This window comes from Lolium perenne, chromosome 5, assembly GCF_019359855.2.
Source record: "Lolium perenne isolate Kyuss_39 chromosome 5, Kyuss_2.0, whole genome shotgun sequence".
NCBI classification, from domain to species: Eukaryota; Viridiplantae; Streptophyta; class Magnoliopsida; order Poales; family Poaceae; genus Lolium; species Lolium perenne.
Genome location: NC_067248.2, coordinates 161,494,937 through 161,508,799, shown reverse-complemented (window position 1 = coordinate 161,508,799; position 13,863 = coordinate 161,494,937). Strand labels below are relative to the sequence as shown.

Sequence of the window (13,863 nt, the reverse complement as noted above, 5' to 3'; positions counted from 1 at the left end):
CTGCAACCAAAGAAAAAGAGAATGGAAGAATTCTTCTCATGGCATAATAAAATAAAGAAACCTTATAATTCTGTTTGTATAAGGTATGATGCACCATATTATCGAAATCAAAATAGGGTATGTATGAGATAACTAATGATTTTGAAAACACGAAATAGCCGATGAGAGAAGTTGTTGTTGAGAAATAGGAAAGTGAAATGAAATCTAGTCTTAGTCAAATCTGTTTTAATGGTTGCGCGGGTGCACGCAGCCTTGGCATTGCGGTTTAAATTAAAATTATGGGAGAATCTTCGTCGGTATTTACAGGTCTGTGGTTCGTTATGTATCTTTGGCTGCCTTCAGAAGAGTACACGATTATAATCTGAAAGAAGGAAAAATATGAAGACCTCGACGAATTGTTAGTATCTTTTAGGTTTTATTTTGTAGTCGTTGGAGTCAGCTAGTGTATCTCTACCATGTAATATTTAGTTGGGTGTGCCTATGTCTCAGTTGACTGAAATTTTCTTAAGTCTCAGTCAATTCAGAAAAGTGCAACTACAGTTTAAAGAAAAGTGCTGTTCGGTTCGATTTGCACATTTACATCAGAAAAAGTGCAATTGCACTTTTTTAACAGAAAAGTGCAACTCAAAGTACATTTTTGTAAGTGACTTAGACTTAAGAAAATCTCAGTTGACTGAGACATAGCAAAACCGTATTTAGTTAGTACTACGAATATATGTGGTATTGAATGTAAAAAAAAAACGAAATCGATCTGCATGGGCGGTCCTATCATTTCATCCCGTCGTCCGCACCTCACGCTTTTCACAAGGCAGTCGACGCGAGGCTCGGACTGGTGCCAACTGCCAAGGCGTGTTCTACTCCACCACCGCCGCCGCCGCCGCCGCCGCCGCCGCCGCCACAGCCACCGCCACCGCCCACCGCCCACCGATGACGCGGAAGACGGGGAAGAAGAGAGGCGGAAGCAAGCCCAAGCCCAAGCCCCAAACCGAGACTCCACTTTCCTCCAACTCTGTTCCGCCCCCACCGTCGGAGGAGGCAGCGATCCATGTCCTCACCCTGGATGTCCTCCCCAACATCCTCCGCCGCCTCTCCCTCGCCGACCTCCTCCGCGCGGCCCTCACCTGCCACCGCTGGCGCCGCGCCGCCGCACGCTGCCTGCCCAGCGCCCCTCCCCTCCTCGGCTACTTCTTCCACCCCGCCAAAACCGGCAACAAGCTAGCCTACTACGAGCCCGTATTCGCTCCCCTCCACGCCTCCTCGCCGCGCCTCTCCCTCGACTTCGCCCCGGACGTCTCCCGCTACAAGCTCTTCGACTGCCACCACGGCCTCCTCCTCCTCCAGCCGGCCGCATCGGTCCCCAAGGTCAGCCACCCCCGCCTCCTCGTCCTCGACCCGGCCACCCACCGCCGCGCTCTCCTCCCGCCGCCGCCGCGGGACACGGTGCCCGACGACCACCGATGGCGCACCTCCAGGTACTACGTCGGCTCCGCGCTTCTCTCCCGCGCGCACCCGACTTCGAGCAAGCTCTGCTTCGAGGCCGTCTGCTTCGCCATCGACGGCGGCCACCCGCGCGTCTGGGTCGCGTCCTTCGGCAACGACAAGTGCCGCTGGCGCGCGCTCCCGCTGGACAACAAGGTCGTCGTCGATTTCGACCCCTACTGGTTCGAGCGCCGCTGCGTGCACGCTGCTGGGAAGATGTACTGGCACATCTGCAACTCCCGCCGCGTCATCGCGCTCCACCCCGCCACGCTGCAGTTCACCTACCTGCTGGCGCCGGATAGCCTGCCGGATGGCTGCAAGTTCCGCATCGGGGAGACGCCTGACGGGCGGCTGTGCATTGCGACCGTGGAGGATCAGATGATGCAGCTATGGGTGCGTGGGGAGACCAGGCGCAGCGACAACGGGTGGGTTCTGGAGAGGGAGATGGATCTTCGCAAGGTGTACGACACGGTGCCGGGCCTGCCCAGGGACATGGAAAGCAGGGTAAAGAGCATCTATCTCACCGACATCGACGCGGGGAACAAAACGAAGCTGTTCATCCAGATGCTGGGATACGGCCGCTACTCCTTCGATCCGGAGACCGGCAAGCTGGAGCGCCTGGCCACGAGAAGCGGCAAGGAGTACGGGGACCCCATCTGCGCCTACTTCCTTGCATGGCCGCCTGCCTTCCTTGCTCAACCGTAAAAATGGCTTGACGACGTTCAGTTATCTGTAAGTTCCTCTTTATGCCATTTTTTTGTTCAGTGATGTTGCTTGCTCAGATCAATTTTTCTATGTGCTTGACTTAACTAGTCTGTTCCATGTGTGCAAGTGTTATAGCTTTACTAGGATAGTAGGATCGGAATCACAAGTGTATTCATTATTAGTATTAAGATCTGTAATGTTCCAAGGATTTCTTCCGATATGATTTTGCACAAAATAGCAAGGAGTGAAAGGTTATTATTCCAAAGTAGACGTTTGTTTTAATAGTTCCTATCATATTCTTTCTCACTTCAGCTGGTTGTTAGAGATAGCAAATTATGTTGATGGTACAAGAGCTAATCACATGCTGTCATCATCCCATCCTGATGGTCAGAGCATCAATTTCAGCAGCCTTTAAAAAAATGAAAATTATGATCCTTGTGGCTTGGTCCATTTGGACATCCAGAAATGAGCACTTCTTTGATCAGAGCAAGTTTGATCAGATGCAAGATCAAATTCAACAAGTAGCTGGCCCTCCACAGATCCAGAAACAAGAGATACTCCACCTTTTATTCATGTGTTACTACTTCTTAATAATTTGTGCATATTTTTCCTTAGCTCTGTACATTATAAATAATATATATATATATACAAAAAAAATCAGCAGCTGCTTCCTAAAAAAAATCAATCCTATCCTGATCTGTGGTATTTCGCACTGTGATGCACTGATGCTTGCCAATTATAGCATCATAATTATGAATTGATGTGTACATTAACTTGGAAGCACTTCATGGATGAGCCAATGAAGGTTGATGCTATATATCATGGCACTATATCACTTGAACTATCCTGATCTACTATGTTTTGTCAAAAGTTTGCAACTGGACATATCTTGCCTTGTGTGCTTCCGAAACTCCGTATACTTGAACAAATGCTTTAGTGAGTTGCATGGTTGCAGCTTTAGTGTTTGCTATCAGGGTCTTGAGTGCAATAGTATATTATTAGTATGTAGGGACATGAGGTTCATTTGCATACCGTTGAGGAGCATTGCTATCAGGGTGTTGAGTGTAGTAGAAGTTTGTTTTGGTAGTTCTTATCACAGTTTTCTAACCTCTAGTTGGTTAGAGATAACACATTATGTTGAAGGTAGAAGAGCTAATCACATGCTCTGATCATCCATTCTAATCTGTTGTAGTATTTCACACTGTAGTGCTTGCCAATTATAGCATCATAATTACCAATTGATGTCTACATTAACTTGGAAGCACTTTCATGGATGAACTGACAAAGTTTGGTTCTATATAGCATGGCTTATATCACTTGACCTATCCTGATCTACTATGTTTTGTCGAAAGTTTGCAACTGGACATATCTTAGCTTGTGTGCTTCCGAATAGTATATCTCAGAACAAATGCTCCAATTACTTGCATGCTTGCAACTTTTATGCCGTCTATCAGTGTCTTGACTGTAACAGCATATACTATTAGTATGCAGGGACATGAGGTTCATTTGCATATTTTTTAAGTAATAAAACGCTTTTTATTGAAAAAATGAGGTTCATTTGCATGTGTGTCATCAGCATGTTTTATGGTTGCAACATGAATATTAGCCCTAGCTTTTGTGAACAACGTGAATGCTTGCATTTTTTTTTGTTCATTTGCCATGGAAACTGTGGGCAGATTGATATAATATGTAAAATCTATGTGAGGCATGCATCTTAATTTGTTTGAACAAACAAATCTTTTCACTTGTCATGGTTTAACTACTTGATTGAACGGAACACATATTGCTACGGGTTATTTAGTGTGACTCAGAGAAGATCTGTTGCTAAAACACCTGATTAACCATGAGCCACCTTATCTTATATTTACTTCCATGCTCTTCTTTTCCTTGACCTTTTGTTTTGTGGTAAGTTGGGTGAAGTTCCTTATTGACTCTAAGATCTGCAGTGCGACCAATTAATGTCCGCTTTTCATTCCCTTATCTTTACAATTGACAAAGATACCAATGTGATTTTGAGAATGTTGTTTTATATGATTATTTTTGTGTTCTTCCATCTCATTACTGCTTAAGTGCCTTGTAATATCTCAGTAAGGATTTCTTCCAATATGATTTTGCATAGAGCGGCAAAGAGTGAAGTTATTATTCGAAAGTAGAAGTTTGTTTTGGTAGTTCTTATCATATTCTTTCTCACTTCTGGTTGGTTGGAGATAGCAAAATATCTTGATCGTAGAAGAGCTAATTACATGCTCCGATCATCCTATCCTTCCCTGTTGTATTTCACACAAGAAATGCTTGCCAATTATAGCATCATAACAACCAATTGACGTGTACATTAATTTGAAAGCACTTCATAGATCAACCGATGAAGTGTGAGGACATCATGGTGGGCATTATATCCCTTGAATTATGGTCCTTTCAAGTGACTTCGGTAGCAAAGTTTATTTAGGACACGGGAAGTAAAGGTTGCACTGACATAATGTTCAATTGTGTACCTCCTTTTATTGTATTACTATGTTTTAGTGTACTTTCCCCTAGTTATTGTTTTATGTTGAAAGTAAATGTTATTTATAAATTTCTAGGAATTCACTGGATCTGCTATGTATTGCTGAAAGTTCGCAACTGGACATACGTTAGCTAGTGTGCTTCCGGATACTATATTTCAGTAAAAATGCTCCAATGACTTGCATCATTGCAAATTTATTTTGGTATCAGGGTCTTGACTTTTATGTGATAGCACAATAGTATGTTGGGCCATCAGGTTCATTTGCATGATATGTGCAATTCTGCATAATAGTAGCAAGTGTATGTGATCCAGCATGTTTTATAGTTGTTGCATGAATATTAACCCTAGCTTTTGTGAACAATAAATATGCTTGCAATTTTGTTAATTTCCCACGAGAATGTTGTCAGACAGATATAACATGTAAAATCTATGTGAAGCATGCATCTTAATTTGTTTGAAGAAAACAAATCTTTCCACTTGCCATGGTTTAACGACTAGAATGAATGGATAAATACTGTTATGTGTTGTTAAATCTAACTCAGAACAAATTTGAATAACTGAAAATAACCATGAGCCACCTTCATCTTAAATTTACTTTCATATTATTTCTTTTATTTTATTTTATTTCACTGACGTTTTAGTGGTGGCGTGTTGGGTGAATGTATTTATGATCACTCTAAGGTCTGTAGTGCGACAATGATTGTTCCCTTCCCATTCCCTTATCTGTATGTTCTGCCTGCAAAGTTCTTGACCAATTGCTCTTCTCATTTGCTCACAAAATTCTACTAGTACCTCTGTCCATAAAAGGATGTCACAAGTTTGTCTAAATTTGGATGTATCTAGACAATGTTCAGTGCATAGATACAATCGAATTTAGACAAATCTTCGACATCTTTGTATGGACGGAGCAAGTAGAAGTTTGGATCGCTAGCTGATGATTCTGTCATTCCTATGATTCAGGGTGATGACTTCAGACTACGTACTGAGGCAAGGTATCGGTTCATATTTTGTTCGAAGTCAGCTTGCACATCATTTAACTTCTGGTCACCGCTGTGCTACTGCGATCTCCCCAGCACATAGGGAAAGCTCCGAGTATGTTATTCTCTATGTGACAATGCACCAGACTGTTAAGCAAACGCGGTGATATTCAAGCGAATTTTGTAGCATGTGATGATCTGAATACAGCGGTTAACAACAAAATGTGCTGATGCTTGTTGCGAGCAACATTTATCGTATTTTGACGACACATTCAAATCTCATGCTTGATACATAGTTTGTGTCCTGCGATGGTAGCTTGAATCTGTATGTGCAGCTGCAACAATGGCTCACCTGGTTGAATCTGGCTAGGGCAACTCCTGTCTAAACACCATCGCATTTGCCTTGTCTTCTGCAGATAGCTACTATTATTTTATCTAAACGAATGTCAAAGCAGTAACAAGCAGTCTGAAGATTACGCTTGGAGTGGAGCAGGAAATGAGCAATCAGAATGAAATATCGCAGTAGCATGTGAAAATCCACCTAGTACTTCGCCGTGATGCTGCTGCAGTCATGCATAGCTGGCTAGCTGCGTTCTTTGATCAAGATGTTGGCGGAGCATGTGAAAATGTATTTATGTCTCATCTTTGTACACGCACTGGTGTAGCCAGGAAGCCAGTTTCCTATTTCGTGTAAGTGTACTTTGCTTGCGTACTCTGGTCAAAACTAAGCCTTTCTTGTCTCCCCGCTTCAGGACTGCACACAGGCGCGGCAAACAAAGCTCTGTGTTTGCAGAGATATGGAGTTGAACGGTGAGGAGTCTGTCGTGTGACTTCTTGACTTGTTATAGAGAGTGTCATCTGGAAAGTATTGAAAGTTTCCTCATCAGTCATCAGTGGTTGCAAATTGCTATTTTGCAAACAGTAAATATTTGTTGAATTGTCGAAGGCTAGGCTGTTAAGGATTCGTATAGCCTCTAAATGTTGTAACCTATATATAATTGTCCCAACCATCTTACTCCTTCATGTTATCAGCCTCAAGATCCTAGACATAGCCTCTAAACATGTTTTCGTGCCGCACCGCTTCCGGAGAGGTTGATCTCAATGATATCTATCACTCCTATCAGAGGCCACGCAACCGGTAGCTAGGGTTCATCCGTTGACCGGTTAATCAGCTGCACTTAAGTCCTTTTCTTCAATCTAGATTGGGGTTTTTCTCTATCGGTCGCTCGACCAGTGTTTTCGTGTATTGGTTGGCCGATCATTGATCAGATTGCGCCGTCCACTGCTCGCCATCCTCATGCGTCTCCGATCCGGCCTCAACGTCTACCCAACAACGTGTTGCTCGGTAAAGCGCCACCCATCAATGTGTTCCCCGGCAATGCACCCAAGCCGCACGACAGGCATGTACCGCTGAGTTCGTCTTCGCCTTGTCACCGAGCACATGCGCCTACCATCGATCGAGCTATCGGGTTCTGATGCGTCGCTCCTTCGGGATGCAGTGCCGCCGCCCTTGGTCCTCGCTATTGGCTTCCAACACGCCTTCCTAGTTGTGTATGTGTTGGTGACTTCTAGCCGTTGCATGACTAGCGCCCTGCAGCTACATCGTCCCATCTGGTTGTAGCCTCGTTGCGCGTGATCATCTTTGCCATCCCCGTGCATCGATGTCCCAGGTTGTCACGACGACACCTCCCTTAACGCGGCTCGCCGCCTTCTACGCATGGTTTTTATCACGCCACCAAGTTTTGGCCTACTTTGAGTATCGTCACTATGCTTCTATACGTAACCTGGATGGGCACTCTGGGCTATCGCAGGTTCTGCTAACTACACCTTCATCACCATCCACTACAACTAAGTCATCAACGTCCTCGCCTCGTCCCCCACCACGCCTTGTCGTCTTATCCGGCAACCGCGGACTACACATGCACCTTTCTCTATTCATCGCAAACTGTCCTAGATGTCTCCTCTACTAGTCCATCCGACATGGTGTAGAAATTGTATTGATCTTGTTCTACCTCCGCGTGTCTTCATCCCCGACGTGTCCCCGAATTTGGCAAATCCGGTGTAGCATCTCGCATATGGCGGCTTCGATAAGATCGTCGTCGGCATCAACACTCTTCGACGGATGCCTCAATCGAGTGTCTAAATAACATAAAAGGTGGTAAGGCCCATTCCATTCCACCAAAAAAAACATAGAAGTCATTTTAAAAAATGTAGAATCTTTCTTTTAAAAAACGTTGGGAAGGCCCATTCTGTGATGCACGGAGGAAAATAAATAAATAAAATTTACCAAAATTTACAGGTTAATTCGAAAGTTTTTTCGAAAAGAGTTCATTTAGAATATCGTTCATCAAAGCTAGTATGTGTATGTGTAGTACTACGGTACTTTAGCTGGGCGAACTCAGCTTGGAGCACGAACTCGATCGGAAGTTCGGAACCCCGCTGGGTCGCTATCATTTCTGTCAGTACCTGCTCCCTCTCTCTAGAACTCCACCATCACCAGCCACACCGCCGCCGCCGCCGCCACCAATGGCGCGGAAGACCGGGAAGAAGAGAGGCGGAAGCAAGCCCAAGCCCAAGCCCCAAACCGAAACTCCACCGTCCTCTTGCTCGCCCAACTCGGTTCCGCCCCCACCATCGGTGGAGCCGCCGGAGGAGGCAGCGCTCGACGTCCTACCCTTGGATGTCCTCCCCAACATCTTCCGCCGTCTCTCCCTCGTCGACCTCCTCCGCGCCGCCCTTGCCTGCCACCGCTGGTGCCGCGTCGCCGCCCGCTGCCGCCCCCGCGCCGCTCCCCTCCTTGGCTACTTCTTCCACCCCGTCAAAACCGCTACCCCGCCGCACATCCACAAAAGAGACCCAACCCGCTACGACGCCGTCTTCGCTCCCCTCGACGCCTCCTCCCCCCCGCGCCTCTCCCTCGACTTCGCGCCGGACGCCTCCCGCTTCAATCTCCACGACTGCCACCAAGGCCTCCTGCCTGCTTCTCGAGCCCAACACACCGACTCCAAGGTCGACGCACCCCCGCCTTCTCGTCCTCGACCCGGCCACCCACCGCCGGGCTCTCCTCCGGCCGCCACCGCGTGACACCGTGCCCGACGACCACCGCTGGCGCAGATCCAGGTACTACGTCGGCTCCGCTCTGCTTTCCCGCGCTCACCCGAGCAAGCTCTGCTTCGAAGTCGTCTGCTTTACCATCGACGGCGGGCACCCGCGCGCCTGGGTCGCGTCCTTCGACAACGACCAGTGCCGCTGGCGCGCGCTCCCACTGGCCGAGCATGTCTTGGTCGATTTCGACTAGGGATGGCAATGGGGCCCCGTTCCCCGCAAACCCGTGGGGAATTCATCTATTAGGGGATGGGTATGGGCAACTTTCATCCCCATAAGCTAAAATGGGGATGGGGATTAAAAGGTCTCCCCATCCCCGCTAACCCCCGTTATAATTTGATATACATGTAAATTGATATATTTTTATATGAAATATGTTGTAATATTGTGTCTGATGTAGTATATTTTAATATCACCGAACATATGATACTAATATGTTGTTATTTTATCTTGTACATATTACAAAGTTGCTTATTTCTATGTGCAAAATATATAAGATCATAAAATTACGAAAAAGATCATTTGAATTTTGCTTCTTAATGGGGAACCCGATCCCCGCCCCGAACCCGGTGGGGATGGGGATGGGAAAAATGTCTCCCCAATTACTAAATGGGGATGGGGATGAGATGGCACTCCCAAGTGGGGAGCAGACCCGTTGCCATCCCTAATTTCGACCCCTACTGGTTCTAGACCCGAGGCGTACACGCTGCCGGCAAGATGTACTGGCACATCTGCAACTCCAGCCGCGTCCTGGAACTGGACCTCGCCACGCTGCGCTTCTCGTACCTGCTGCCGCCGGCGGAGCTGCCGGGTCACCACTTCAAGTACCGCATGGGGGAGACGCCCGACGGGCGGCTCTGCGTCGTGACCGTGGAGAACGAGCTGATGCAGCGCTGGGTGCGCGGCGGCGGCATGCGCAGCGACAACGGCTGGATTGTGGAGGAGGAGATGGGTATCAGCAAGGTCTACGACACGGTGCCCGGCCTGCCCAAGGACCGGATCAGGAGGAAGCAGAGCATCATGGTCATGGACGTCGACGTGGGGCAGAAATGGAAGCTGTTCATCGAGATGCTGGGATACGGGACCTTCTCCTTCGACTCCAAGACCCGCAAGCTCGACCGTCTGGCCACCAAAGTGTCACACTTGCCCCCTTGACGGTATGATTGCCGTCGTGAGGCTTGATCGATTGCCAGAATTCAGGAACAGAGAGAACAACAGAGAGAGAGGAGCGAGCAGAGTTGGTTCTGTTCCAATATCCAGATACTGATTCGATGCCCTTCTCCCTGTGCAGCTTCTCCTTTTGTTGCCATCCACCGATACTTCCGGCCCATGATCACCAGCCCATGGCCCATGGCTCCCAGGCTTGTATCTCCAGAGGTATCGGGCATGACAATACCGCCCCCAAAAAACATTGCTTGCCCCCAAGCAATGGCGTGCAGGCTCCGCTCCATCTAGCTCCAACATGCAGTTCAACCTTGACAAATAGAGCAGAGTTGCACTATGAATTGTCACAATGCCAGGATCCCATGGTGTCTGCAGATCAGGAGCTCCTATAGGTTGCCTTGAGCTTGCAAACAAGACTTTGTTTTGCATATCACGTGGATCCCATGGCATCAGTTCATACGTGCTTAGCCATAGAAGGAACTGGATTTTAGACTTTGCATACTGCAACTTGAACTGTTGACGGAAGAAAAATGCATAGCCCCATTCTGCATTTACCTTGAGTGAAGTTGACAATATTAAGAGCCTCGAGCCTAAGCAGGTGCAAGAGAATTTGAGCACAAGTTTCTCAATCGCATCCTCCAGAGCTTTTGCAAGGCCAACGTTTAATGCACCATTCAGCCGTTGGCATGGAAAAACTAGTGATGTGGCACCACCAAGTGCAAGCATTGTGCTACCGGTTACTGCAGCATCATTGACTCGCTTCCTCTTCTGCATTGCTTTATTTTCCAGGGCTTGCGGTTGCTCTTCCATGTAACCTTTAATTTTAAGTGAATCCAGTGGCTGCATAAGATTCAGAGTGATTTCAAAGGGCGTCTCAGGCTGAATAGTGTTCACTGCTAGTTTAGCCACACCTAGCCTCTTATCTTGGTGAAGTTTGTCTTCATCATAAACCTCAAAAATGATAGATTGGGTTTCCTTGTCTTTCAGCAGCAGCTCAAATGTTTCATTCCATTCACGACTTAGGTTGTCATCAATGACTTGTATTTTCAACTTGAACATCGGCCACACATGCAGGGTCACATAGGGATCAGATTTACTAGTTGACTCCTTGTCCTTCAAAGACGTTGCTTTTATTACAGTAACAGAAAGTTTTCCTTCACGTTTAAGCTCCAGCTCACTTGTATCAACGTTGACATCCAATGGAACAACAAACCTGTAGGTCCACTGGAGCATGTCATTGACAATTGAATGAACAGTATCATCAATCATATCAAGAACTCCTGGAATAGCAGTCAGGCTAGCAGTCAGGCTTCCTCCAACAGCCATTAACCTGTACTGTTTTCTTGGCTCTGGCTCAGCGAGGAGAGCAATAGTAACAACAAAGATGCAGGAAATATCTTCTGATAGTTGAAATATAACACAAACAGCAGTTAAGACATGGAGATCCTTGAGCAGGATAGGCAGTGATGTAACCCGAGCATCAACATCAAGGATTATTCCTGGATCACCACACCAGCGGAAATGTATATCCATTATAATTTGGACTGGCTGAAGAATTTGGATACGGATGCCTTCAATCCTTGGAGACACATTTCGAGGATGTCGATAATCCTGTAGCAGTGGTTCAACAGGTTCCTGAACAACTGGACTTGCAGCTTGTGAAACAAAAGGCCAAAGTTTGCTGACATACTTGTTCATCCATTTCATCCACTCATACTGTTGGAAGGATATCCACTCGTGGAAATTGTCGTTGTAAAGCTTCTTTAGTTCGTCCTTGCCGAAAGACTCAAGGACCTTGACATCCGCAGACTTGGCGACGTGCTTGCTGCTACTCTGCTGCATCATGTGGCTCCACTGTAATGGCCCCTGCTCACATAGCAAGGTTGTATCTCCTCCAGCATTGGTTGGTTGCCAACCTAAATCTTGTAACAGAAGCATATGTTTTCCTCGATCCCATGGTAAGCTAATTATAGCAATAATTTTTCCATGTTGTTGCATCTCCCTTAACAGTAGTTGTTGCATCATTCCTTCTGCTGGTGGTAGTAGAGGAAATACCGGTTCAACTCCACCTAGTCCATGTTCCCAGGGTGTTGGCTTATCAATCTTCCCCTCAGGTTCATTGTGTGTATCCATATCAATCTCTATAAAGAGTGAGAAGCTGCCGACATGAGTGAGCACTTGATCGGCAATCTCGTCGCCCAGCACCACGTACTCGGGAAGCAATTTAGCCATTGCATCAAAAGCATCAACACAAAGCTCTTGAAATAGGGACAAACCTCCAATATGTGTCAGCACCTCGGCTGACATGTTGGTGTCGTCTTGACTGTGTGCACCCGGATCATCCCGTGGCCAGGAGAGAACATGGGTCGAAAAGCATGTAGGTGTGTCCATGCCAGACTCACCAATATCTTGCAGCGTGTTGTTCCTGGCATTCATCGAAGTCGTAGGAGGAAAATGTTGCGTGCCACTAGTTGGGAACGCGACCACAGCATGGTTGCAAGAGAAATTGGCAGCCGGGCCTTGTGTCGAACACCTGGTGGGCATAGTGGAAGCCAAGACGACATCCGCGCCTGGAACACCAGCACCCACGACCTGATTGGCCGAGAAGAGCGAGGGTGAAGAAGACTTCGATGTCTGCTGCCCCAGTACTCGAACTGGCACGGATGTCGGTGTGGTTGTGGCGGTGGGCGCCAGCGCCACCGTCATCTTCTTCAAATCAACGAGCATCTGGTCCTGCCTAACGGCAATACGACCCAGCATCATGTTGAGCTTTACCAAGCTCTCGCTGATGGCACTCAAGTTCGCCTCTGTCGTTGTTGTCGACATCACCGTCGCTTCCGCACGACCAGATGGATCTCCACCACACCAGAAGAGCAAATCGAATGGGGAAAAAAAATTGTAAGGATTTTTTTGGGATTTTGTGAGGAAATTTTGTGGCTCTGATACCAAATTGTCACACTTGCCCCCTTGACGGTATGATTGCCGTCGTGAGGCTTGATCGATTGCCAGAATTCAGGAACAGAGAGAACAACAGAGAGAGAGGAGCGAGCAGAGTTGGTTCTGTTCCAATATCCAGATACTGATTCGATGCCCTTCTCCCTGTGCAGCTTCTCCTTTTGTTGCCATCCACCGATACTTCCGGCCCATGATCACCAGCCCATGGCCCATGGCTCCCAGGCTTGTATCTCCAGAGGTATCGGGCATGACACAAAGGCGGCAAGGAGTACGGCAAGCCCATCTGCGCCTACTTCCTCGCATGGCCGCCTGCCTTCCTTGCTCAAGCGTAATGTGCAGTAAGATCTTCCCTTTTCCTCTTCATGCCATTTTCTTTTTCAGTGATCGATCTTGCTTGACAAAATGGTTACTTGTGTAGCATCAGTTTCTCCGTGCTTAATAAGTTTACTAGTCCGTTGCATGCGTATATATGATGATTTAGCTCTGCTTGACAATATGATTTTGCGCATCTGTACAAGTTCATTTTGGTAGTTCTTATGATCAGTCTTTCTCACTTCTGGTCTGTCCAGAGAACAGATTCCTATACACATCTGTTGTACACTTGTACTTCACAGTACTGTTATGCTTGCTGGTTATAGCACCATATATAATAACCAATTCATGTGTACATTTTCTTGATCACACTTAACGGATTAACCGATGAAGTTTAATGCCATCATGGTACCACCGTTTTATTTAGCACATGGGAAGTAAAGTTTACACTGATGCTATCAGAGTGTTCAATTGTTTGCCTCTTTCTTTACTGTATTGTGTTTTATGTTGAAGGTAAATTGCTATCCATAAATTTCTAGGAATTCACTGGATCTGCTATATTTTGTTGAAAGTTTGCAACTTGACGTATGTTAGCTTGTGTAGCATCTAGTATGTAGGGACATTAGGTTCATTTGCATGAGAAATTCATAATTGTAGCAGTTA

At 46.7% G+C, this 13,863-nt stretch overlaps 2 protein-coding genes and 1 pseudogene across 2 annotated transcripts; 2 read left to right on the top strand and 1 right to left on the bottom strand.

Annotated features, from left to right (window-relative positions):
* The first annotated feature begins 801 nt into the window (after positions 1-801).
* On the top strand, positions 802-6,400 carry LOC127300427 (uncharacterized). Its single transcript, XM_051330530.1, has 2 exons — positions 802-2,211; positions 5,648-6,400. The coding sequence occupies exon 1, from the start codon at positions 928-930 to the stop codon at positions 2,182-2,184; it is 1,257 nt and encodes a 418-aa protein (XP_051186490.1). The 5' UTR covers positions 802-927; the 3' UTR covers positions 2,185-2,211; positions 5,648-6,400.
* Positions 6,401-8,190: 1,790 nt separating this feature from the next.
* Positions 8,191-9,900, top strand: LOC127303703 (uncharacterized; annotated as a pseudogene).
* LOC127300426 (uncharacterized) lies at positions 9,898-13,132 on the bottom strand. Its single transcript, XM_051330529.2, has 2 exons — positions 10,489-13,132; positions 9,898-10,413 (listed from the first exon to the last, which is right to left on the bottom strand). The coding sequence occupies exons 1-2, from the start codon at positions 12,757-12,759 to the stop codon at positions 9,907-9,909; spliced, it is 2,778 nt and encodes a 925-aa protein (XP_051186489.1). The 5' UTR covers positions 12,760-13,132; the 3' UTR covers positions 9,898-9,906.
* Positions 13,133-13,863: the final 731 nt, after the last annotated feature.

Bases quoted from the DNA above. Each gene is read 5' to 3' on its own strand.
- LOC127300427 (XM_051330530.1), top strand. From the start codon at position 928: ATGACGCGGAAGACGGGGAAGAAGAGAGGCGGAAGCAAGCCCAAGCCC.
- LOC127300426 (XM_051330529.2), bottom strand. From the start codon at position 12,759: ATGTCGACAACAACGACAGAGGCGAACTTGAGTGCCATCAGCGAGAGC. The intron at 10,414-10,488 runs GTAAATGCAGAA...TCTAAAATCCAG, and splicing joins TATTGTCAACTTCACTCAAG to TTCCTTCTATGGCTAAGCAC.